Below are 23,123 nucleotides of genomic sequence, written 5' to 3'. Positions count from 1 at the left end.
TGATTTCAGTGACAATACCCAGTGCCCTCCCAGAGATCATCCCAACTATGACAAATTATACAAAATTTCCCACTTCTTATTTTTTTTCCCAAAGATTTGCTGAACTTCTTGTCCCTGATAAAAACGTATGTGTACACGTATACCTTGTCCACTTCACTGCCCGGCTAGGAATTAAGCAATATAAATTCAAGTAAGAGGGCGAGATATAGAGTAAAGCTGTACAAGCTTTGTGAAAGAGCCACGGGATATTTGTACACTTTCCACATATATGAAGGCAAAGATTGCCAGCTCCAGCCCCCTAAGTGCCCAACCTACATTGAAACAAGTGGAAAAATTGTCTGGGACCTGGCTTATCCACTTTTACAAAAAGGCTATCACATTTACATGGATAATTTCTATACCAGTCTGCCCCTTTTCCGACACCTGTACTGTGAGAAAACCTTGGCCTGCGGTACTTCCTGAAAAACAGGAAGGGCTTCCCAAAATCTCTAGTGAATACCAGGCTACAAAGGGGGGAACCAACAAGCCTAAGAAACAACAAAGTGCTGGCCCTGAAGAGGAGGGATAAGAGAGACATTTACGTCCTGTCCACCATCCATGACACCTCGGTGGAATTTACTGTAAGACAAGGTCCAATTCAAAAGCCTGCGGTTATCCAAGATTATAATCTCTATATGGGGGTTGGATTTTAATGGTCAGATGTTGCAGCTCTTTTTAGCAACAAGAAGGTCTCATTTATGCTATAAAAAAGTTGCTATCTATTTTATTCATTTAGTTATTTATAATGCGCATATCACCTACACCAAATCCACAGAAAGACCCAATGCCTTTCTCAGATTTATAGAAGTTGTCACCTCCCTTATCTATCAGCAAGGATCCCCCCCAGAAAGCATTTGTTCTGATTCTGTTGGCAGACTTCATGAGTGCCACTTCCTTGACAGCAATCCACCAACAGAAGCAGGTTGAAGATGCCAAAGACTGCTTCCAACATTTTCACGTTACTAAAATATTAGCCCATATTTCAAACAGCCTGCCATTTCCTGTTTCAATTTCTCTGCTGATCATTTGACTGCTGCCTCAACCAACCATGCCACTAACTTCTACCTTAACTGGCCCCGGCCTTTTATCGACTATGCTTCTGCCTGCCATCTGAAATATCAACCATGTTTATTCCTTTTTCCTGGACTGACCTCAGCCTGTTAATGACCATGTTTTTTGCCTGCTGCTTGAATTGATATTTTGCTCTTCTATTGTAGTAGTAGGATTCAAGATAACGCAGGGGTCTCAGATATGTGAGGGGCTTCAGAGTAGAGTTCTGAGTAGGGAAAACCAGTTTTTTGTTTTCTCCAGGTTTTGTAATTCCCAGAACATGGTCTGTTTGTCCAGGGGCTTTGAAGAGATTAGGTGGGGCAAAGCTTCTGCCCCTGCACCCTGGTCCTACCTGCCCGAGGCCCTAAGCCTGATGTTCCTGCCTGCTGCCTGGCCCAATGCTTTGGCTGTGCTGACAATATCTCTGCCTACTGCCCGTACTGACTAAGGACCTTTTATGGACCTTGTTCCTGCCTGCTGCCTGGACAAAAACTTTGGCTGTGCTGACCATATCTCTGCCTGCTGCCTGTAATGACCCAAGACATTTTATGTACCACATTCCTGCCTACTGCCTGGACAAATACCTTAGCTGTGCTGACCATATTTCTGCCTGCTGCCTGTAATGACCCAGGACATTTTATGGACCATGTTCCTGCCTGCTGCCTGGACAAATACTTTGGCTGTGGTGACCATATCTCTGCCTGCTCCCTGTAATAACCCAGGACATTTTATTGACCATGTTCCTGCCTGCTGCCTAACCATACTTTGGCTGTGCTGACCATATATCTGCCTGCTGCCTGTACTGACCCAGGACTTTTTATGGACCTTGTTCCTGCCTGCTGCCTGAATGTCAGCCTGCTGCCTGTACTGACCTGGACTAATACTCTACTCATACCACAAGTAATATTTTGTTTAAATTGTTTTCTATACAGTATTTGTTAATTTTTGTGTTACACTTGTTGCAATGTTGGGCACATAATCGTATTTGTATTTTGATGTGGGAAAAATGAAATGTTCAAAAGACTCATTATGCCTTTTAGAAAATACTTTGTGGTGTTTTATTTCCAAAATTGGGTCATTTTGTGGGTGTTTCCACTTTCCTGTTGCTCCAGGGGCTTCAAAAACGTGATAGGTTGTCAGGAAATTAGATATACAATTTTTGCCCCTAGAAGGGGCCCCTAAAGGTGCTTCTTGGATGTTGGGCCTCTCTATGTGGTCAGGCTGTGGAAAAATGGCAGACATGTGGTATCGCCATAATCAGGAGAGGCAGCTGAATGTATTTTGAGGTGTAATTTTTGGTATGTACATACTATGTGTAAGAAATATCTTATAAATGGACAACTTTGAGTTAAAAAAAATACATTTTCATTTTCTTTCCACATTTTCTTAAAACTTGTGGGAAAAGAAGACATGTTCAAAAGACTCACTATGCCTCACAAAAAATATGTTGGAGTGCTTTCCAAAATGGGGTCATTTTGTGAGTGTTTCCACTATCCTGGTGCTCCAGGGCCTTCAAAAACATGATAGGTTGTCAAGAAATTAGATGTGTAATTTTTGCTCCTAGAAGGCCTAAAGGTGCTATTTGGATGTTGGGGCTCTCTATGTGGCCAGGCTGTGGAAAAGTCTCACAGATGTGCTATCCCCATACTTAGAAGGAGTAGAAAAATGTATTTTGGGGTGTAATTTTTGGTATGTACATGCTATGTGTTGGAAATATCTTATAAATGGACAACATTGTGTAAAACAATATACATTTTCATTTCTTTCCACATTTTCCAAAAACTTGTGGAAAAAAATGACATGTTCAAAAGACTCATTATGCCACACAGAATATACATTGGGGTGTTTTGTTCTCAAAATGGGGTCATTTTGTGGGTAATTCCATTGTCTTGGTGCTCCAGGGCCTTCAAAAGTGTAATAGGTAGTCAGGAAATGAAATGTGTAATTTATACCCCTAGGACATGTCATGGTTCTCCTTGCATGTTGGGCCTCTCTATGTGACTAGGCTGTGAATAAGTCTCACACATGTGGTATCCTCATAGTCTCACACATGTGGTTTCCTCATCCTCAGGAAAAGTAGCAGAATGTGTTTTTGGGGTGTAGTTGCAAGTATTCATATGCCGTGTGGCGTATGGAGAAGTAACCTTTTAATAAGACAATTTTGTTGAAAAAAATAAATAAATCTTCATTTTCAGAAGAATTGTGAGCAAAAAATTACAACTTCAAAAAACTCACTATGCCTCTGACTAAATACATTGGACTGTCTACTTTCCAAAAAGGGGTAATTTGTGGGGTATTTGTACTATCCTGGCTTGTTAGTGTCTCAAGAAATGAGATAGGACATCGGTAGATCAGGTGTGATCAATTTTCAATGATTGGTGCCATAGCTTGTAGACGCTATAACTTTCACAAAGACCAAATAATATACACAGATTTAAGTTATTTTTACCAAAGAAATGTAGCAGTATAAATTTTGGCCAAAATGTATGAAGAAAAATTACTTATTTGCAAAATTTTACAACAAAAGCAAAGAAAATGTGTTTTTTTCTAATTTTTTGGTCGTATTTTTTCATTTATAGCGCAAAAAAATAAAAAACCCAGGACAAAGGACAAAGATTTCATATGGGTACAGTGTTGCATGACTGAGTAATTGTCAGTCAAAGTTTGACAGTGTTGAAAGCTGAAAATTGGTCTGGGCAGGAAGAACCCCACAATCACCGGGCCAGGGTTGTGGGGAAGAGGCCCACGCTGAGGGCATGTGGCTCGGTAAGCTGCGGAGAGGGGGGCGCTCAATCTTCCCTCCCTTTCCTGCCCTGCCAGGCCTATTAGGCATTTAGGGGGGACCCCCCGATTCCCCCTTCCCATTTTTGGGGGTGAGTTTCCTCTTAATAGGCCTACCAGGCCTAAAGGTAGACCTGTGGTGGTGAGTCCCCATACCCCTTTTATGGCCAATAACTTGCATATAAACCTTCAAAATGGGTAGTTTTGAATTTACAACTTTGAGGGCCATAGACTTGCATTGAGTTCAAAGTTCTCATTGAACATTCATTAGGTTCAAATGTTAGACCACGAACCAAACATGGGGTGTTCGGCCCATCACTGTTGGGGATACCAGTTTCTGCTTCCATCACAGGTTCCACCACAGGTCTACCATTACCTCTGCCATATGGATGCCCCTTAAGATTTAAGGAATAATATTTAAGGAATATTGGGTGTCAATAACCCTTAAGGAGTTGAACTGGGTATATACAGTACTCAGGGGCGGACTGACCATTTGGAAACTTGGGCACTGCCCGAGGGCCCGGGGTCAGTAGGGGGCCCCATGAGATGCCCCTGGTAACTTTTTCATAGGCTTTTTTGAGTTTGGGCAAGGACACGTGGGCCCCATGATACCCTATTGCCCGGGGGCCCCATGAGTTGTCAGTCCGCCCCTGACAGTACTACCAGACGCTAATAGCTTTCTCTCATCATGCTTGTTCATCCTCTTTTCTCTGTCTCCCGTCCCTCCCAGCTCCCCCTTTTTCCCTTCTCTCTCCCCTGTTCCTGTAACAATAGATAGCTTTTCCTACTACTTATATTTTGCCCTTTTGTAATTGTTGCAGTTTACACTTTCTACTTCACAAACAGTCTCCTTTTAATCTTCACCTTTACACAGCTCTGTATCCACCCTGCACATTCCTAGACAAATCTCGGAACCTTGTCAGCTGTGAGCCTTTTATAAATTCCTAGCATTGCACAGATGGGTGTTTCCAACCTTGATCTTTGCATTTTTTTTCTATAAATCTTTTGAGTGACCGCTCTCATTCTAGATAACAGAATTTTTTTACCTACTAGTTTGGTTTTGATTTGTGCGACCTTCTCCTCTTTCCCCTTCCTGTGGGGCTTCTTTGATATGGCATCATATTTGCCCCAGGGAGACCCCTTGTTAGTGTCCTGTCCACGGCAGAAGTTCTGGAAGATCTGGCATTTCTGCCAGTACTCTGCATGGCCGCAGAAGGACACATCAGCCTCAGTTTGGTGCCAGACGGCCTTTATAAGGAGGCTCATCACTTCCTCAAGTTGCTGGATGATCTCTAGCTCCCCGTACCCTGTTCCTGTTTCCTGTGACTTTGACCCATGCTTTCCTGTTACCGACTTGGCTTGCTCCTAGACCTGTCTACTCTTCCTTACTCCTGATCTGATCTCGGCCTGGCATATGGATACTCTCTCTCTCTTGCTCCCCTGTGTATGACCTCGGCTATCCCATCTGACTATGTCTGCTCTGATTCCCACCTGGTACCTGGCCTTGGCTTGAACCAATCTCCAGACCTATCTCCATGCACCATCTGTGCTTCTGAGTGGACCACCAACCAGCACTCCTACAGGCGACCTGTGCAACTTTGGGCCTGACTCCCGCTGTCCCACTCTCAGGGTGGCCGCAAGGGAAGCCCTCTCTCCATTGGCCTACATCACCAGGTACGTGATAGTATCATCCAGCCAGTATGTCCGAGGCCGAGAGAGGCACTTCCGCACTAGAGGCCCTGTGCCAACAGATGACGGCACTTACCCAAGCGGTGAAGGATCTACAGCAAGGATACTTCCAGCTAGAAGGGCGTCTTCACTCCCTCTCTACCTCCGTGGACCAGGATCCCTCCGCCGGTTCCAACCCAGTAGCCGCACCTGCCAGTCAGTCTCCTGCCACCACTCCTGCTATCGTGTTACCACCTCTGGAACCCAGAGTTCCTACTCCAAAACATTTTCTCAGGGATCAACGTAAGTTCAGAGCTTTCAAGAATACCTGTGAATTATATTTTGCTCTGCAACCCAGGACCTTTTCTCTGGAAGCAGTAAAGGTCGGGTTCATCATCTCCCTCTTGTCTGAAGAACCTCAGTCTTGGGCACACAGTCTTCTGGGACAAAAGAGCCCAGCACTCAACGCAGTTAGTGAATTCTTTGAAGCCATGGCTGCCCTCTATGATGATCCCCAGAGGACCTCCACTGCTGAGTCCGCCCTCCATGCCCTACTACAAGGTCGGCGGCCTGTGGAGGACTACATAGTGGAGTTCTGTAAATGGTCTGCAGACACCAGTTGGAACGATGTAGCATTGAAGTACCAGTTCCGCCTAGGCCTGTCCGAGTCCCTCAAGGACGAGTTAGCTAGGGTGGAAGCTCCCTCCTCCTTGGAGAACCTTATCCTACTCGCTACTCAGTTGGATTGGCGTCTACGGGAAAGACACGCTGAGCGTACTCAGACCTTTCGGCCCACTTGGGTTCTGCCAAAAGTTCCAGGACCAATGGCTCCTGCCCTTGCTCCACAACCCATCAACAATTCAGAGGTAGAACCTATGCAAATCGGCCTTCTCCGACCTTGCCCTAACTCCGCAAGAAAGGCTGCGCAGACAGCAAGGCAACCTCTTCCTTTACTGTGGGACCACTTCCTGCTTAACTGCCCAGTACACCCAAATAAGTCCATCCAGCCCCATCCTTCGTACCTTCAGCTTTATTCCCACCTGGTACCTGACCTTGGCTTGAACCGACTACCCAGTAAACATCTAAATCCTGGAAGGGCTTGCATACCACGTACAGGCGCCTCCTGTCTGCAGACCTATCTCCATGCCCCAGCTGTGCTTCTGAGTGGACCACCAACCAGCACTCCTACAGACGACCTGTGCAACTTTGGGCCTGACTCCCGCTGTCCCACTCTCAGGGGAGTCCGGAACTTAACCGCAAGGGAAGCCCTCTCTCCATTGGCCTCCATCACCAGGTACGTGATACCCCTCATTGTGGATTTTCCCACCTGGGTAACCTACAGCCATGTTTTTAGTTAGTCCTGGGTGACACATTGTTGCATTAATTGGTCTATACTTCAATACTTTATATCTACAAATGTATAAAATGATTTAGATAGATATATTTATTCACTATTTGTTTGTCTAAATATTTTGATCCCCCACACCTCCTACCCTCCTGATGAAATGGTTTATTATTCAAAACATGTTGAGGAACTTTGGATCCCCTTAACAGCTTCTACAATGAAATCTTGATTCCAGAAATGATACATAATAGACCTTTGTGTCTCAGTGGATCAAAGATGACATACATTGCTGATTACTGGGGACCCGTTTATATCTGAGGAGATTCATTTTGTTTTTCTTTTGTATTATTGCATTAATGCTATTGTATTTTATTGCCTTGAATTTATATTGAATGTATTTGTTATATTTTAACCATACTTTTGTGTTTGTTCTATTGGTACCTAAAAAGTCCAGTTATTGCATGAACACACACAATTTCCTATATAGATAATGTATGTAAGTAGGACAAGACATTTTATTTAAAATTTGATGTGCTTGCTTAAGTCTAGATATCTGATCTAGACAAAAATAAAGACAAAAGGAAGGTGACTGTAATGTGTAGTATGCTAAACCTGCAAATCATTTTTAAAATAAATTCTGTAAAAATAAATAATCCAATGCAATATATTTTATAACAAGAGTCCTACAAGTTATATCCTGAGACAGAATTACCTGAATACATCATATTCATCATACCAAGGCTGCTGTTGAACCTCTGTGAAAGCCACTGTCTGCACAACCAAGGTGAATATGAAATGAAAAATCATTGACAGTAAGAGAGGTGGTGACATTAGCTGTCCAGATGGTCTGTATGGAGCCAGTTTAGGTGATGGACCAGTTAAACTCACTTTAAAAATAAAATAAAACACATATGTTAATAGAGTTACACAGCTTTAAGCAAAGTAATATGAAATGTGCCCATTACAGAATTACAGGACATTTGAAATCAAAGAGTGTATATATTTTATTTTTGTAAGCTGTGGAATGCTTTGTGTGCAATTAATTCTAAGATATATGTGAGTGGGTTTCTTTGCTGAATGTCTATAAACATGCCATTGATCCTCCAAGCTTGTATATAACTAAAACATTGCTTTTGTCATGCTGAGGAGATCTTGCCATAGATTAATCAAGAGATGGATATTATGTTATAGAGATCAAACTGTATCCCAACCAGTATTTGAATTTACAGAGTAACTGCATAACAGGGGAGCAAAACTAGCAGCCAGTTGATTACATAGCTCTGTGTTTTTTATTAAATTTCTGGAGTGGAGCTGCTGCCCAAATTTAAAAGTTACAGCACACTACTAGTGATACTACTACTATCTATTACTACTACCAAAGAGTCATTGCTTTTAACATTATAGGTCCATGACCTAAAAGTGTTCTGAAGGAGGTTCTTTCATGAGTGGACTAATATCATGACAATCAAAACTCAGTGCGAGATGCCTGCAGGTTAGGTACCCCTGCTGAGAGGGAGGGAACCTGAAAGTGGGGTTGTAACAGGAATCTTTCAATGTGGACACTAGTTCTGGTGACAACCAGAGATTCCCTTACTTTGGGGGAATTTCCTCACATTTCCAGTTTTGGCTATGGTGCAGGAAATGAAGGGAAATCTCCCCAATGTGACACAGACAACAAAAAACCTGAAAAGGGTTATAATTCTGCCTCCTAAAGTTTTGCCTTTATTCTACATTAAGCTGACAATAATTCTAAAGAAATAATACACTTTTGTTTCTCTGTATTATTCTTATTATTTAGTATGATAAAGCATAAAATGGGGATTTGCTTTCAATGGTATTTTTCATAGTGTTTACTACAGTTTGGCTTATTAATTTACACAATATGTTAGATTTCAACAGGTAGAACAGTAAAACATGTAGGTACTTGCATGTTAATATGACTGTGACAGTTATGGCCACATCCTGCAATAGATAATGTCGAGTTCCAAGGAGTTCCTTTTTCTGTATTTGATTAAAAAAAATTTCAGATTTATGGGGAACAAATTGATTAATCAAAATATGATCAATCTAAAGAAGGCTAACCATTTTACCCAATGCCTGGCTAACATTATACAGCAATTAAATATCACTGTAATCAGTGCAAAATTGATCTGTCATCCAGAGACCATATTTCCATGGACAGAGAAACAATCTTCATAGTTAGCATATATGAAATGTATATATTGGGGTTGATTTACAACAAGAGTAGAAGCAAATCAATTAATGCTAGTAAGTAAAGTGAAGGTGTGTTCATTCTGAATGCCAAATTATGTTCTAGTAAAAATCATATTTTTAAAATTTCCCTTACACATAATTGGCTATTCAAAATGAGTTCACTCTATTTACAACTTACATCATTAGGGGCTTGACTGCATTTCAAAAAGAAGCAGAGGGAGGTTTAATCTCCTGTTCATCACTGCTGTAGAACATCCTGATTTATCACCTACCTCACTCCCAGCATAGCAATAGTAATTTGAGAGCTAAGTGAAAGCTGAGCTACTTCTTTCACCAGATTAGGTGTGGTCTGTGTATTCCAACAGAAAATTCACTAAAGGGTACCATAATTCAGTGTTTCAGGGATATACCATAAATATTTAGGTGTTGCCCAAAGAGAAATCCTTTTTTGTTGATTTGGTAAATAAATTATTTCATGCTGTTTGCAATTTTGTTGTATAATTATACATTTTATATTGTATGATAGATAATCTTACCCAAAACAGGAGCATCACACAAATTAGTTCAATCATGGCATACATTGCTATATACTTGAACATACAGAATGAAGTGACAAGTGAGTTTCGTCCCTCTCTGTGATAGAAAAAAAAAAACTTTGCTTAAGCAATTAATATTTATTTTTCATATAAATATAATATTGACAGTTTTAATAATCCCTGCACCATCTGTTTTGCATGTGTGTACATCAATATGTCTATATATTTTACACTGTAAATAAAAAAAATACAGAGGGAAAGAGCCATGTCCAAGGTGACAAGGAAGCAATGCAAGAATCATGCCATGAATATGTTGCTTAGCCAAAATACTAATAGACAGCCTGCCATGTTAAAGGCACACTGAAATACTAGTGACTGCAATGCATGACACACCGCTGCTGTAATACAACCTCATACGGATTTTAGGGATGATGTTTGGGTTCACCACTACCATGTGATTTAGGCGAATCCTGAAGCTGAAGATTTTCACCCCAGGTGAATTGTAGAATCTCCTATTTTGTAAAACCATAAAGCATCACAAGGCATTTGAACTATTGACAACAGGCTTGGAAGCTTTTTTTTTTTTGGGGGGGGGGGGTGGAGGGGGGGGGGTTAAAATATTTTTGAGGTATAGTTAGTGTTTTTTTGCAAGTAAGCAAAGAGGAGCATTTGCTTGTTAGTGAACATCTGCTCTTGGATTTGCCTTTTGTTCACAGCAAGCCACTGCAGGGGCGGACTGACTACTCATGGGGCCCCCGGGCAATAGGGGATCATGGGGCCCCTGTGTCCTTGCCCAAACTCAAAAAAGCCTATGAGAAAGGTACCAGGGGCATCTCACGGGGCCCCCTACTTACAGTGCCCAAGTTTCCAAATGGCCAGTCCGCCCCTAAGCCACTATATTGTTTGAAAGAGCCTCATGTTATAGCAATAACATTTACCATACCTCCAATCCTGGTAGATAAAATAAGATAGATAAATAGATAGATTACAAGTTGGGCGCACACCAGTTAGACCTACTATCCATAAATAAGCCTGTCCTGCTGCTGGCCAATTTTACACTAGTGTATAATCTGCAGTCCTTAATTCTTGCAGTAAAACACCTGTGTGTGTTCCTTGTCACTACTTCATTTTGGCGTATTATCCTTGATTAAAACTTCCCTGCTACTGGCCAGTTTTACACTACTATATAATCTGTAGTCTCTCTAAATTCTTTAATGAAGTTCCCAGCCTGTGCTCATCTCCAGTAAATTTAGGCCTAGCCTGTGCTCATCTCCAGTAAATTTAGGCCTAGCCTTGCTATATTAATTTTACACTGCTGTATCACCTGCTGTTTTTAATGAGATCCTGGTATAGGTTAAAAGCAGGAAAGTTTAGGGAGAGCCACAGCGAACTACTGGGCAATTTCTATCTGCCAGTTAAAGCACAGAGCATCCCCTATCCTCCTTTTATCAGGTCACCCCATAGGTGCTCCTGGCCCCTCCCCCTTGACCAGTGCCCCCAATAGAAAGCCACTTTCTATAGGGGCACGGGTGCATGCCCACTCCCAAGCCCACAAGACACAGATCCGTGGCTTAGCCCTGCTCCCTGCTCTCTCCTCATTGGCTCACTGGCTGTAATTAACAGCAGTGGGAGCCAATCGCTCCCTCTGCTGTGTCTCAGCCAATGAGGAGAGAAAATCCTGGGACAGCCAAGGCTCTCGTGCACATCACTGGATCAAGAGGGGACTTGGATAAGTACTGGGGGGGGAGGGCTGTGGGGGGAACAGCACACAGGGCATTTTTACCTTCATGCATAGAATACATGAAGGTAAAAAACCTTCATCCTTTGCAACAACTATTATTGCTTGTTGGAAAAGCATGTGTTGCTGATAAAGCTACCTGCAAAAAAAGTTTTTTTTTTAAACTGAAAATAATAAAATTGGGGTGTTGTTGCTGTATGTAAGCCAGTTGTAAGAGCTTGTTCATACCAGGTGTGCTGGGACTGCTCCACACAACTTTTCCTAGTGCTGTCCCAGAACAAGACAAAAGGCCCTGTTTCCTTCATGTACGCAGTACTTTTGTTTTTCATCAGAGCAGGTTGCAAGGCTCATTACAGTGTTGTAATGCAACAGTGTGAATGGAACCTTATAAAAGGTCACTTTTACATTTCCACTTGAACAAACAAAATGTAAACAGTATGGTGCGTCGGGACCAATGCATCTGTACTGTTCCTGCCAGTGCACATGAGCGGTTGTGCGATCAGTGTGGATGTCTGATGTAATTGAGTCCTAAAAGAAAGAGATCCTTTTTTTTTCCACATCCAAATATGCACTGCTAGGGTACACTGATGCTGAGACTGTATACATTTTACTTTTCAGTGAAACCACATTCAGTTTACAAATTATGTAAACCCAACATTTCATGTTCCTTATATGTGCATGCTGTATTACGCACTTGTATGAAAAAGTATCCTGTTCTCTTTGTATTGCTTCCTTTGTGTTCAATCCCTGGTGTTCCTGCCAGTCCCTCTGCTTTCCTATTAAAAACAAAGTACACTAGGCAGGAGAGCACAGCATGGTCAGTTCTTTAGCTGTTCTGGGAAGTCAGTGTGCTCTCTTCAAATGATCAGACTTGTTCTGATACGCCACCCTCCTGCACAGCCTTTCAGTGGGAAGTTCAGTGTGCTGCTGTTTATTCTCCCCTAGGTCTTATGCAGCTAAGAACAGAGGGTATGTGATTACTCATAAAAAAGTGAAAAAAAGTGTATATAATGTTTTTATATCTATACACACATGTTTTCCTTTCATTTCTATTTTAAACTGAATGGGTTATTTTACAAGGTGAGGGTTTATGATCACTTTAAGGCATTCCCCAAGCATGTTGTTTAAAGGAGTTGTGTATTTTCAGTGTTGCTCTTAAAGCTGCAGTAAAATAGCCTCTCCCCACTGTACAGTATTTTATTTTAAATAATTTATTGTATTTGTACATGTCCCTCAAGGCAGTGACTAGCCAGTCATTGTACTTCCTGCCTTCCCTTGCTTGGTTGTGCTAGTGTTTTAGTAATCCCCAAATCCTATCTAGTGAATTGCACACTGATAGTAAATTTGTATAGCGTGGTCTTAGCTTGAACATCCAAATAATGCAGCTTTAATGCCTTCTGTTCCCATAAAGTGCAAGAAGGCGTGTCAACAATTTACTATTAAAAAAAATGTGACTAGTCAAGCAATGAAATGGGCATATTCCAATCAAAGCAGTAAAGGTTTTACAGCAAAGCAAAAGACACTTGGGGGAGATTTACAAATACTGGAGTGTACAAAATCTGCTGCAGTTATGCATGGAAACCAATCAGCTTCCAGGTTTTATTGTCAAAGCTTAATTGAACAAGCTGGAGTTAGAAGCCTATTGGCTAACATGTATAGCTGCACCAGATTTTGCACTCTCCAGTCTTTGTAAATCAACCCCTTGCTCTATCTCCCATATCATAAGCATGTAAATACGAAGAATATGATTTGGATGTTCATGCGCAATCAACATGCCATAAAAGCACATAATGCTGTCAGGTATGATAGAGCCGTTTGTGCATATTAGCTAATTTCCCATTGCAATACATGCAAGTACTGTAAATTAATTCAGTTTACTGATTTCAACAACTTTGCCTTTTAAAACAATATTCTATTGTTATACTTTAGGCTGGATATCATCAAGCATGTTTCACACATGCTAATTCTATCTTTTTTTCATCACCTTAAAAAACAGTCTCATGTTGTCAGTTCTAAGTCTGTCTGCTGAAAAAACTGCAACATGCTAAGATTAATAAAGTATAAGATGAACTTACTTGATAAGCTTTGGAACACATTCAATATTGGGGGTTTTTGATGTAAAAGGTGAGGCCACAGAAGCCTCTAGTTCTGACAGTGAAATACCAGCATGAGCCATTTTCAAAGCCTGCAAATTACATCAATAAAAATGTTGATCATATTGAGTTGTTTGCTGTTTTTCTTTTTCTTCAATGTTTTCCCAAATTTACATATTTATTTTAACTTGCCATTGAAACCACCACACCAAAAACATCAAATGCAGTTTTCAAAAGCTGATCGATAGACAGTACACCATCTTGAGCTAATCCAACAGTCAAGACCATACAGTTATTTAAAGCAAACCAGATTCTCTACTCACTTTAATGCTATATTTATCTTGTGATCAGAGGCCCAAAAATTATATAAGAAGTCACTGCAAAGAGCCACAGAGCACAGTATCCCATAGCAATAGCAACTATGGTAAATAATAGATGCTAAGTAGTTTCTATTACCACTTTTTACATAAATAAAGAAACTTGTCATGATGAATTGTCTGCCTTTTCTGCACTCACCTTAAAATTCTGAGCTTTTAACTTCCATGCTGATCAATTGGATTTAAAACATCAAAACGCCACAGGCATAGATCTATCTTTCTAGATTAGGAATTCTAACTTTACTTTATTTTGTACTCAATGTAACAGTCTTGAAGTCCATTGGGGGACACAGGAAATATTCATTGTGAGGTTATGCTGATGTTTGCAGGAGTTATGGACACTAGTAAACAAAATCTGTAGGGTAGCCCAGAATAATGACTCCTTCTAACAGTATTCCTCAGTTTTGTAGCAAGCAATACCAAGAGTATGATCAAAACACAAACGGGTGAGACCTGTGTTCCTTAGATAGATGAGAAACAAATTTCTTTCTCATCTATTGAGAAAGTCATCACCTTTGGGACATATGTATAAAAAGCAGTCCCACTGAAGACTGGACAACAATCAACAACTATTAATGCAAACCCCTACCTGATAAGGAAAAGGAAAAACATTATGTCTGATGCCAGAATACCAAGAAAAACATTTACTAGTATAATAGTAAAAAACATGGGAGTGAAAAAAATAATTACAGACCAAAAGCTCGAAAGCTGGTCTACCTGATCCAACCAGAAGGAGGAAGAAAAAAAATATTTCCCAACAGGGAAGGACTCATACCCTAAACAACTGTCAAAAATCACCTTTTTAGAACTGGAACCAGACAAAAGGATCTGAGAATAATTTATTGGTAGAGGGTGACCAGAGTTACCCTAGGTTAGAACATGCCCTAGGCTATAGCTCACCTGATCCTATGAGGTTAAAGAGAAAAATTGGATCCATGCATGGAATGACTGTCAGGTCGGACCTTCATCTAGATAATGTGATGACTGCCAGGGGGGAAACCTAAGGATAATGGTGATTTCTGAGCCCACCTAGGGAAACAAAATTTGATCCCACAGAGTAAGCCTGACAAGCTAAATTACATGGGAACTCCCCATACAACTGTAGACAAGGGATAGAAGGTAGATCTCCCCACCAAACTTTAGCAAGGAGGAACACACATCTGATAAAGTTAAACACTAAGCCCAGCTCCCACCCATTTTCAAGCCAGAATAAGCACCCAAAGGGAAAATGTGCTGAAATGTCTTGCGTATCCTAGGGCCTTGAGGGCTTGAAATGCGTCCCCAATAATGCATCAGTCCATAGAGCAACTATGAGAAGTCTTATCAGAAAGAACATTCACCTGGATTAATGCAAAACAAAGTTTACCAGAAAGACTTTCCTTTCAGATCTACGAAACAAACACAGAAGAAGGACCTAGACCCATGTATGCAGATCCCACAGAGTCGGTAGAGCATTTCCTGCAACTGCCAGAGGATTCCTACATCAGGAAACCTATTTGTTCAGCATGCATATGGCCCAGGGTACAATGAGGCATTCCTATGATGTTCTCCTTCTGCAATGCAGACTGTAAGACATACATTGGTGTATGGACTGCTATGTATAAATGGATGCTGATGGTACAAAGATTTTCTCTTCAGTCTCCCAGTTAATCAATTTGAAAGATTTCAGCAAATGTATAGGTACTGCCTGCCTTCATACTTACAATACAAAAACAGGTAAAGATCAGCAACTGCTGTACATATTTGACCTGCAAGAGCTTCCAGCAAAACTGGAACTTCACTATAGGAAATGTAACTGTATTGATATAGATATCCTGCAAACCAAATACCCATACAGCTTTTAGAATCTTAGTGCAGACTAAGACAGAAATTATATTAAACATTACTTACCCCACAGTCATTTGCTCCATCTCCACACATGCCAGCATAGTAGCTAAATAATAAAAGAGATATCAGGAGTCCACCTTAGTAAAATGCCTTTGCATTTTCTATATGAATATGTAACAATGGTGAATTGTGAATTTTCACCAGGCTGGAAGCATGACAAGTTTTTCAAGATTATGTCTCAATTGTCAGAATCCAAATCACAAAAAAAGGAATGAACCAGGGAGCAGTGTCATACAATCCAACATCAAACAGCTGGAAAGAACCTGAGGGCAGTAGCAGAAATCTGGATCGCGCACACAGTGTGAACAGCATGTTTTATACAAAGCTCTGACAGAATTCCTCCCAAAAATCGGAGAGCAGTCCATGAGAACTATTACACATTCAAATATGGCAAGATGCATATGTATTTGTGTGCATGTGCAAATACTCACAGTGCAGCACAGGGAATCACACATATTTACACACCGTTATCTCTGCAAGACTAATGAGATAGCAAGTGAAATACAGTAGTGCTGTGGTTCATATTTCCTTGATATAAATGTTATTTATCTCTGTACAATTATCCATTTAATTTTAAATATTTAACATTGTTAATAGTTAGGAACTTACTCTATCTTCTGAAATTCCTCGATAAGGTTGGACTTTTGTCCTGGGCTCATTCTAGCAAATATAGTTCCATTTAGAAGAATCTGTAACCACATTATGATATATTTCATAAATTGAACAAGTGAATTTGACATTTCTGTTAAGATTTGTTTAAGCTGGGCAGAAAAAAAAATGAATTTAAGTATTGCAGCTTTCCCTCCTTTAGTTTCGGATTTCAATGGTTAAAAAACATTACAGCCAGGCAGGATGTGGCGAGGTAGGCTAAAGGGAGCAGAGAAGCACAATAAAGCACTTGTTATGTTGGGATCTTTTGGTTAATTTAGCCCATACCCCCAGTAACCTGTCTGGTTGTACAATCTTGTCAGTTCATAAGCCCTATTCCATAGAAGTCATAATTTTCTTAAACTACAATGATGATGGCCAACTAGCATGAAACAGTATTGTGCAGTGAAGAATAAATGGCTCTATAATAGTAAGTTATATCTGTCTCATATACCAGAATTTCTAGATATATAGTTGTTTCCAGGGACAAATAAAATAATAATTTACATGCTCTGCAAATAAGGACAAAACCTCAGAGTGTTTTTGGTTTAAGAAAGTTCTAGGCAAGTATGTGGCCAGGAAAGATGAAGGTCAATGCATATTTTTACCAGACTAGTATACTATCTATGACCTTCTTCATTCTGGGTGGCATTAGCCTTGTTCTTTATTTTTGCATAGAGCAGTGTTTCTAAAGTTTGATAATCAGTGACCTTCAACAGTGCAGTATTAAATAGCAAAAGCTTAACATGTATATAAACTCAAAGTATGTTTTTATACGCCTGTCACCATAGTTTATTGTATACAGTTTTCTTAAGCAAATTGTTTTTGTGAAACTCTTGCAAAGTTTCTTACTCAGAGATCCTGCCAGTAACATCATTTCCTGATGCAACTTGACAGTGCTATGGTTGGCTGTTAGAGTTTTTAATTTAGCCTGAATTCAAAAGATTCCTCCATGTGCAGTCCTTCAGTTAACTGTTGAGCTGCATATCAGGCCTATCTGCTATGCAGTCTGAGGGCCAAGTGAAGGAGGTCACAGAGTAGGTTGACTATGCTTATTGTGAGGCAGTGTCTTAATATTGTCATCCTGAAACAGAAGCACTATTACAAACAGGAATGCCAGGTAAGAAACTACAAAAAACAGTTTCCTGAGGATAACTTAAACCGTTGAGGTCTGATACCAATCATACAAAAAAAATACACTTTAATTTCATGTAGATGGCCAATAAAGCAGTCATCTGAGGCAGGGTACAGTAATCTACACAAAACCTAAAAGCAGATCTCCAATTATTTATTCTGTAATTTCATAAAGGGAAATGGAAAAATCATTGCTAGTCATGGTAAAAGAGCACTGATAAATTTCCACAGAAGTGTCCAATTTCTAATAATAATTATTTTCCCTGGTACCATTGAACAATGAAAACATCACCAAGAAGCTGTCTTGCCATTTTGCAAGGCAATGGAAAAGCATTACTAATGAGTAGGAATGAGCCAAACTTTCCTGGGTTTGGTTCAATCAGGGTTCAGCAAACTTCAAAGCAGTTCATATGCTAAACCTGAACCCATCTAAATCCAAATCTGTCAAATCAAAAATGCCCCTTTTCTGATCCCATGGGCAAAGATTTGTTCAAGAATAGCTTGGGGTGGTTTCTGCCTTGGGGTACATGTACCAATGCAAAAATATTTGGAAAAATTTAATTCAGCCCAGATCAGTGATACTTTTTTAAGAAAAAATTGTATTTAATTGCCAGTAAATTACATTTCCCAGCCGACTTCTTAAAAATAAAAGGCACATCTTCCTCTAAAGGTCCCCAAAAATACAAAGCAGTCATGTGCCATCAATTTATCCTTTAGTTTGTGTTTTAAATGCCGCTTTTGCTGTATCAAATCCTGCAAGAATGAAACAAAATTGTCCCCCCCCCCCTCCACACACACACACACAAAATGCATACCAAACCCCTTGTGTCTGGTACAGATTTTAAGGGGTACCCTACACGGACAACAAAGAAAAAAAATGCATGAGATCCCCCAAGAAATCCACACTAGATCCTTCTGATCTTGCATGGATTTTAAGGGTATCCCCATGCAAAAAACATTACAAAGCATGGGCTACCCCCCTTCCTGAAGCATAACAGGACACATGCCCTCAATATGGGGGACCATCTTGGACAAGGACCTCTTCCCCACAACCCTGACCCAGTGGTTGCAGGGTTTTGTGGGTGAGGGCTTATCAGAATCTGGTAGCAACACACAGATATCATGTTTCAATGTGAACCAGTAAGGAGTACATGGTACCCCTATTTGTTTACAAAAATTAAAGTGTAAATAAAAACAAAGACAGTCTATTATTTAGAAAAAAAATGAAAAAAAAGTCCTACGATGTACATACAATCATGAATTCCAGCAATGTAGAGTGTGCACCCCCCTCCTGAACCATACTAGGCCACATGCCCTTAACATGAGTGATACCTTGAAAGGGGGGACAATATCCTCTTCCCCACAACCTAGTCTCAGTGGTTGTAGGGGTCTGCGAGCGGGTGATACATAAAATTGTTTTTTCTTTCGGCAGGTCGGCAGACATTGGGCATCATGATTAACATGGATATATGTTGCTGAATGATGTGTTTAAGGATGCATGTACAGTACCTTATGGCAATTTTTTTTTTTTTCATTAAAAGACTTGTCAAAAACTCCAAAGGTACCCCTTACTTATTCACATGTGGGCGGTGTCTGGATATCCCCTTATTGTTAAGGGGATTCCAGATTCCTATAAGAATTCATACCATACCCAATGACATTTTTTAAACTATCCCTGCCTCTTTTCTTACATGGCCAGAGATTTCTGGCCATGTAAATGAATGGGGCTAGTGACATCACTGGTTGTTAAGGACTGGCCAGTGTCTGCACCCACTGGCATTCTTAACAACTATTGTCAGTGATAAGCTTTCATGTATATGTGTGTAATAATGGAAGTACAGCTATTATACATGACGCTCAGGTCCAGCTGAGTGGGAAAATGTTCAGGCGTTTGTCCAAATGCTCAAACAGTTAAAGTTCAGTCAAAACTTGTATTCAGTCCAAAACCTGAGCTCACCCTTACTAATGAGCAACTAACGACTATCATATTTAAATTCAAATCTGTCCCCCTGCATTGCTTGTGCATTAGACAATGACCTACATTTGTTACATGTATATAAGATTTGAAATACATTAAAATATTTTCTATTTACATTTATTTACCTACTTTTGGAAATAATGAGTAGAAATGGTTCACAATTATTTGATAGGATTTTCCAGTCATAGCAAAATGAAAATATTTGGTTTTGTTATCATCTGTTTCACTCATATCAATGTGTAACACCTGTCAAGCAAACATATTTATTATTAACATATTTATTATTCACAGCCAGTGTAAACACGTCTTTGATGTTTTTTTTAATTATTATTTTGTTGTATATGCTATAGTATTTTGTATGTATGCACTTAGTGTTTAGTCTTTATTTGTAGGCTGAGAGTACTGCATTAGCATATATTAATTCATTAATTTATTAATTTGTTTATAGCTGTGTGTGAATCACAATTAGGTGCAAGCTAGCTTCCAGCTAGTATAATTTTTTGCACATTTATTTATAAGGTAGCACAGGGATATTGTGACTAACTAATATAATTTGAATTGGCTGCCTAATACACCACAATGTGCCAAACATCATGCATGCACCCCTATCTGATTAAGTTTAACTTGATAACAAGTTTCTTTTTAGGTGGTTTTTGCTGTGACACATTTTTTTCCAGCAGTAATCGGTCAAAATTAAGCAACTGAAGTAGTAGAAAGAACACACCAAATCTATTGGAAGTTTTTTTTTCACTTCAAAATAAAATAACCCTAAATCCCTCAACTTCATAACAATTGCGAGACAGTGGCAAAAACTGTTTCATAGTATAGTATATGTATGTTTTCTTCTTTTAGTGCAGTACCACACTATTTTCCACAAAGTTTTGTTAAGAGTGTACAAAAACACCTCAATAGTCATAACCCCACATTCCAGAAATTAGGCAATTGTTAAAGTGATTGTAAAGCCTCAAAGTTTTTCTATGCATGAAGGTAAAAAACCTTCTGTGTGCAGCAGCACGCCACCCCCCAGCCTCCCTAATACCTGAACCCCATCTCAATCCAGCGATGTGCACGAGAACCTCGGCTGTCAACAGCAGCGGGAGAATCTGGGCTGCTCTGAAGAGGAGGATCTGGGCTGCTCTGTGCAAAACCACTGCACAGAGCAGGTAAGTATAACAAAAAACCTGAACCTTTAGTATTGCATTAAGAAGGTCACATTTAAAGAGGGAGAGACAAGGCATCTTTTTATTAACAAAACATGTGCACTAATATTATGTGGCATAAAAAATTGCAACTATCACCACTGCATTCTCCAGAGTCTCTGATTTCAGAAAATATATAATCTTTGGGGTATATATATATATATCTTTGGGCCTAAAATGTGCATTTTAACATATGTGCAAAAAAAAGGTTCTAGTAGACAAGTGGTTAAAGTTTGTCAAGTGTATAGCATGGGGAGTTGGCTAATATATAGATTTTTTTGGCAAAAATACATTTTTATTAAGTTCATCCTTTTCATTAAATCTAGTGGTTGATTCAACCATTGTTTAGTCTTTGCTTGAAAAGAGTCTTTATGTGGTGAAAGGTTATTTGCTATATATTGAGAAGTAGGTGTTTTAACATCTATGCCAAGATACTTACATTTTTAAACAAATTTCAACTGGGAAACAGAATGTATATTAGATGTAGTTTCAGGATCAAGGAGGAAAAGAAGTTATTTCTCTGAATTGACTTTAAATCCCGAGAATACGCCATACTCCTTTTAGGAGATCTAAAAGGTATAGTATAGATTGGCTAGGGTCCTCCAAAAAATCAGTATGTCTTCAGCTTAGAAGAAGACATTTTCCTCTGGTAAGTTTATAAGCAGATCTAAAACATGCATAATAGTACAAGAAAATCTGAGCAAAATCACAAGAGGCAATTATTGTTTTTGTGCAAAGGTGCACCTAGTGTGGGATTTTGCATTTGTATGTGTGTATTAGTGGAGGTGGAATGCTTTAAATATTTTGTTACTTTTATTTTATTAAACTTTCAATTTTTTTTAATTAGTGGGCTAATAAGACTAATGTGATAGCATAGTGCAAGTGACAGATACTCTTTAAGAACACATCTAATGTCACCTATGCACTCTTTTGAAGCAAACCAAGCATAGGTCATGCATGGGAAAATGGTCAAGCAGCTTATAGCTGTTCAAATCACTGCTACAAGATAGCCAACAGCTCACTGTGAGCAGATAAACAAGACAACTATAGAGTCCGTTTACATGTCAGTGTTTCTGCTGGTGTAGGTCCTACATCAGTGGCAGCAAAAGGATTAAATTTGTTATGCCAGTCTGCAAGGAAATTTTTTAAACCTGGGGTATTTATTGAGAGGTTATTTGTAAATTTCTTCCTTGGATAGGGCATCCTCCATTTCTGCTTTCCATTAAGGAATCAAACTCAGAAAATAAACCACAGGAAAAAAGGCTTAGGGCTGTGTCTAACTAAGTTATAGTGGAGGTGTACAAGGAAGTGTGGAAGGACACAGAGGCACCGAACACCTCCTGTGTTCCTGTACATTCTAAATCTAGAAGCAGGGTTATATTTAAGTTTAGTGAAGTGGGCAAGTAATTTCATAGCTTCATAAAAAAATTCAAAATATGTTAATTGGTTGTATGGCATTTTTTCATTGCTTGGGTAAGAATAAATGATTAATGTGTTCTTTTTGCCAACCAATCACTATAATTAGGCATAGTGGGATTAGATGCATAATGGGCCTTGCCCAAAACCATGGCAAACTCTGTCTCAGCTACCAGTACCCTAAGTCTCATGGTACCTATCATGGCTATGAAAGAAGCATAAATTGTCACCTAAAGGCTTCCTATTTAATGGATCGAGTCAGTTCTGAACATTGACTTTAGAACATTAAGTTGCTGCAATCTCCTCATCCAATCAGAATTAATTTAGCCTCCAGAGATGGGGTCCAATACTACAGCTATTTTGAAGTTCAAGAGCTAAAGGTGCATGCAGGGGCGGACTGACAACTCATGGGGCCCCCGGGCAATAGGGGATCATGGGCCCCTGTGTCCTTGCCCAAACTCAAAAAAGCCTATGAAAAAAGTACCAGGGGCATCTCAAGGGCCCCCTACTAACCCCTGGCCCTCGGGCAGTGCCTGAGTTTCCAAATGGTTAGTCCGCCCCTGGGTGCATGGTACTATTATTATACAGGATTTATTTAGCGCCAACAGTTTGATCAGCGCTTTACAATAGAACGGGAGACAATACAGCAACAATACAGTACAAGAGGGAAAGGAGGGCCCTGCTCCTTGGAGCTTACAATCTAGGAGGGAGGGGTACTAGATCCCCTTGTGAAGGTATTCATCTCTGGAGACACAAGGGAGTAAAGTATCAGTACCAAAGACCATGCCTGTATGAGATAGCATGAATCAGAGTGGCATGAATATGCCGTCACGGTTGAAAGCTTCCACCACTAAAGCTCTAACAAGTCAAATATTTGTTCCCAGTCTTATTACCAAGCCTCTAGTCTCCCCTCACTACCCAAGCGTCCATGAAAATATTTGCGTGTTCATTTGATTTCTAACTACATCAAACATCCAGCAGCAAAGTCCAGTTTATCATTTATTTAACTAAATGAAGTCA

The 23,123-nt window shown here is 39.9% G+C and overlaps 1 protein-coding gene across 1 annotated transcript in view; it reads right to left on the bottom strand.

Moving 5' to 3' along the window:
- LOC149445015 (putative cation-transporting ATPase 13A4) overlaps nucleotides 1-23,123 on the bottom strand; it is a 119,255-nt gene that overhangs the window by 11,551 nt on the left and 84,581 nt on the right. The window contains exons 20-26 of the mRNA XM_089654308.1: nucleotides 19,618-19,734; nucleotides 16,338-16,417; nucleotides 15,732-15,774; nucleotides 13,447-13,556; nucleotides 9,634-9,730; nucleotides 8,812-8,884; nucleotides 7,596-7,770 (exon numbers count right to left, since the gene is read on the bottom strand). Coding sequence (XP_089510434.1) covers nucleotides 7,596-7,770; nucleotides 8,812-8,884; nucleotides 9,634-9,730; nucleotides 13,447-13,556; nucleotides 15,732-15,774; nucleotides 16,338-16,417; nucleotides 19,618-19,734 — 695 coding nt within the window. The remainder of the gene's footprint in view (nucleotides 1-7,595; nucleotides 7,771-8,811; nucleotides 8,885-9,633; nucleotides 9,731-13,446; nucleotides 13,557-15,731; nucleotides 15,775-16,337; nucleotides 16,418-19,617; nucleotides 19,735-23,123) is intronic.

This window comes from Staurois parvus, unplaced genomic scaffold (genome assembly GCF_062004578.1).
Source record: "Staurois parvus isolate SC_StPar_1 unplaced genomic scaffold, SC_StPar_1.0 ptg000750l, whole genome shotgun sequence".
NCBI classification, from domain to species: domain Eukaryota; kingdom Metazoa; phylum Chordata; class Amphibia; order Anura; family Ranidae; genus Staurois; species Staurois parvus.
Note: the sequence above shows the minus strand (reverse complement) of the source record. Positions and strands in the feature narration are given on the sequence as shown.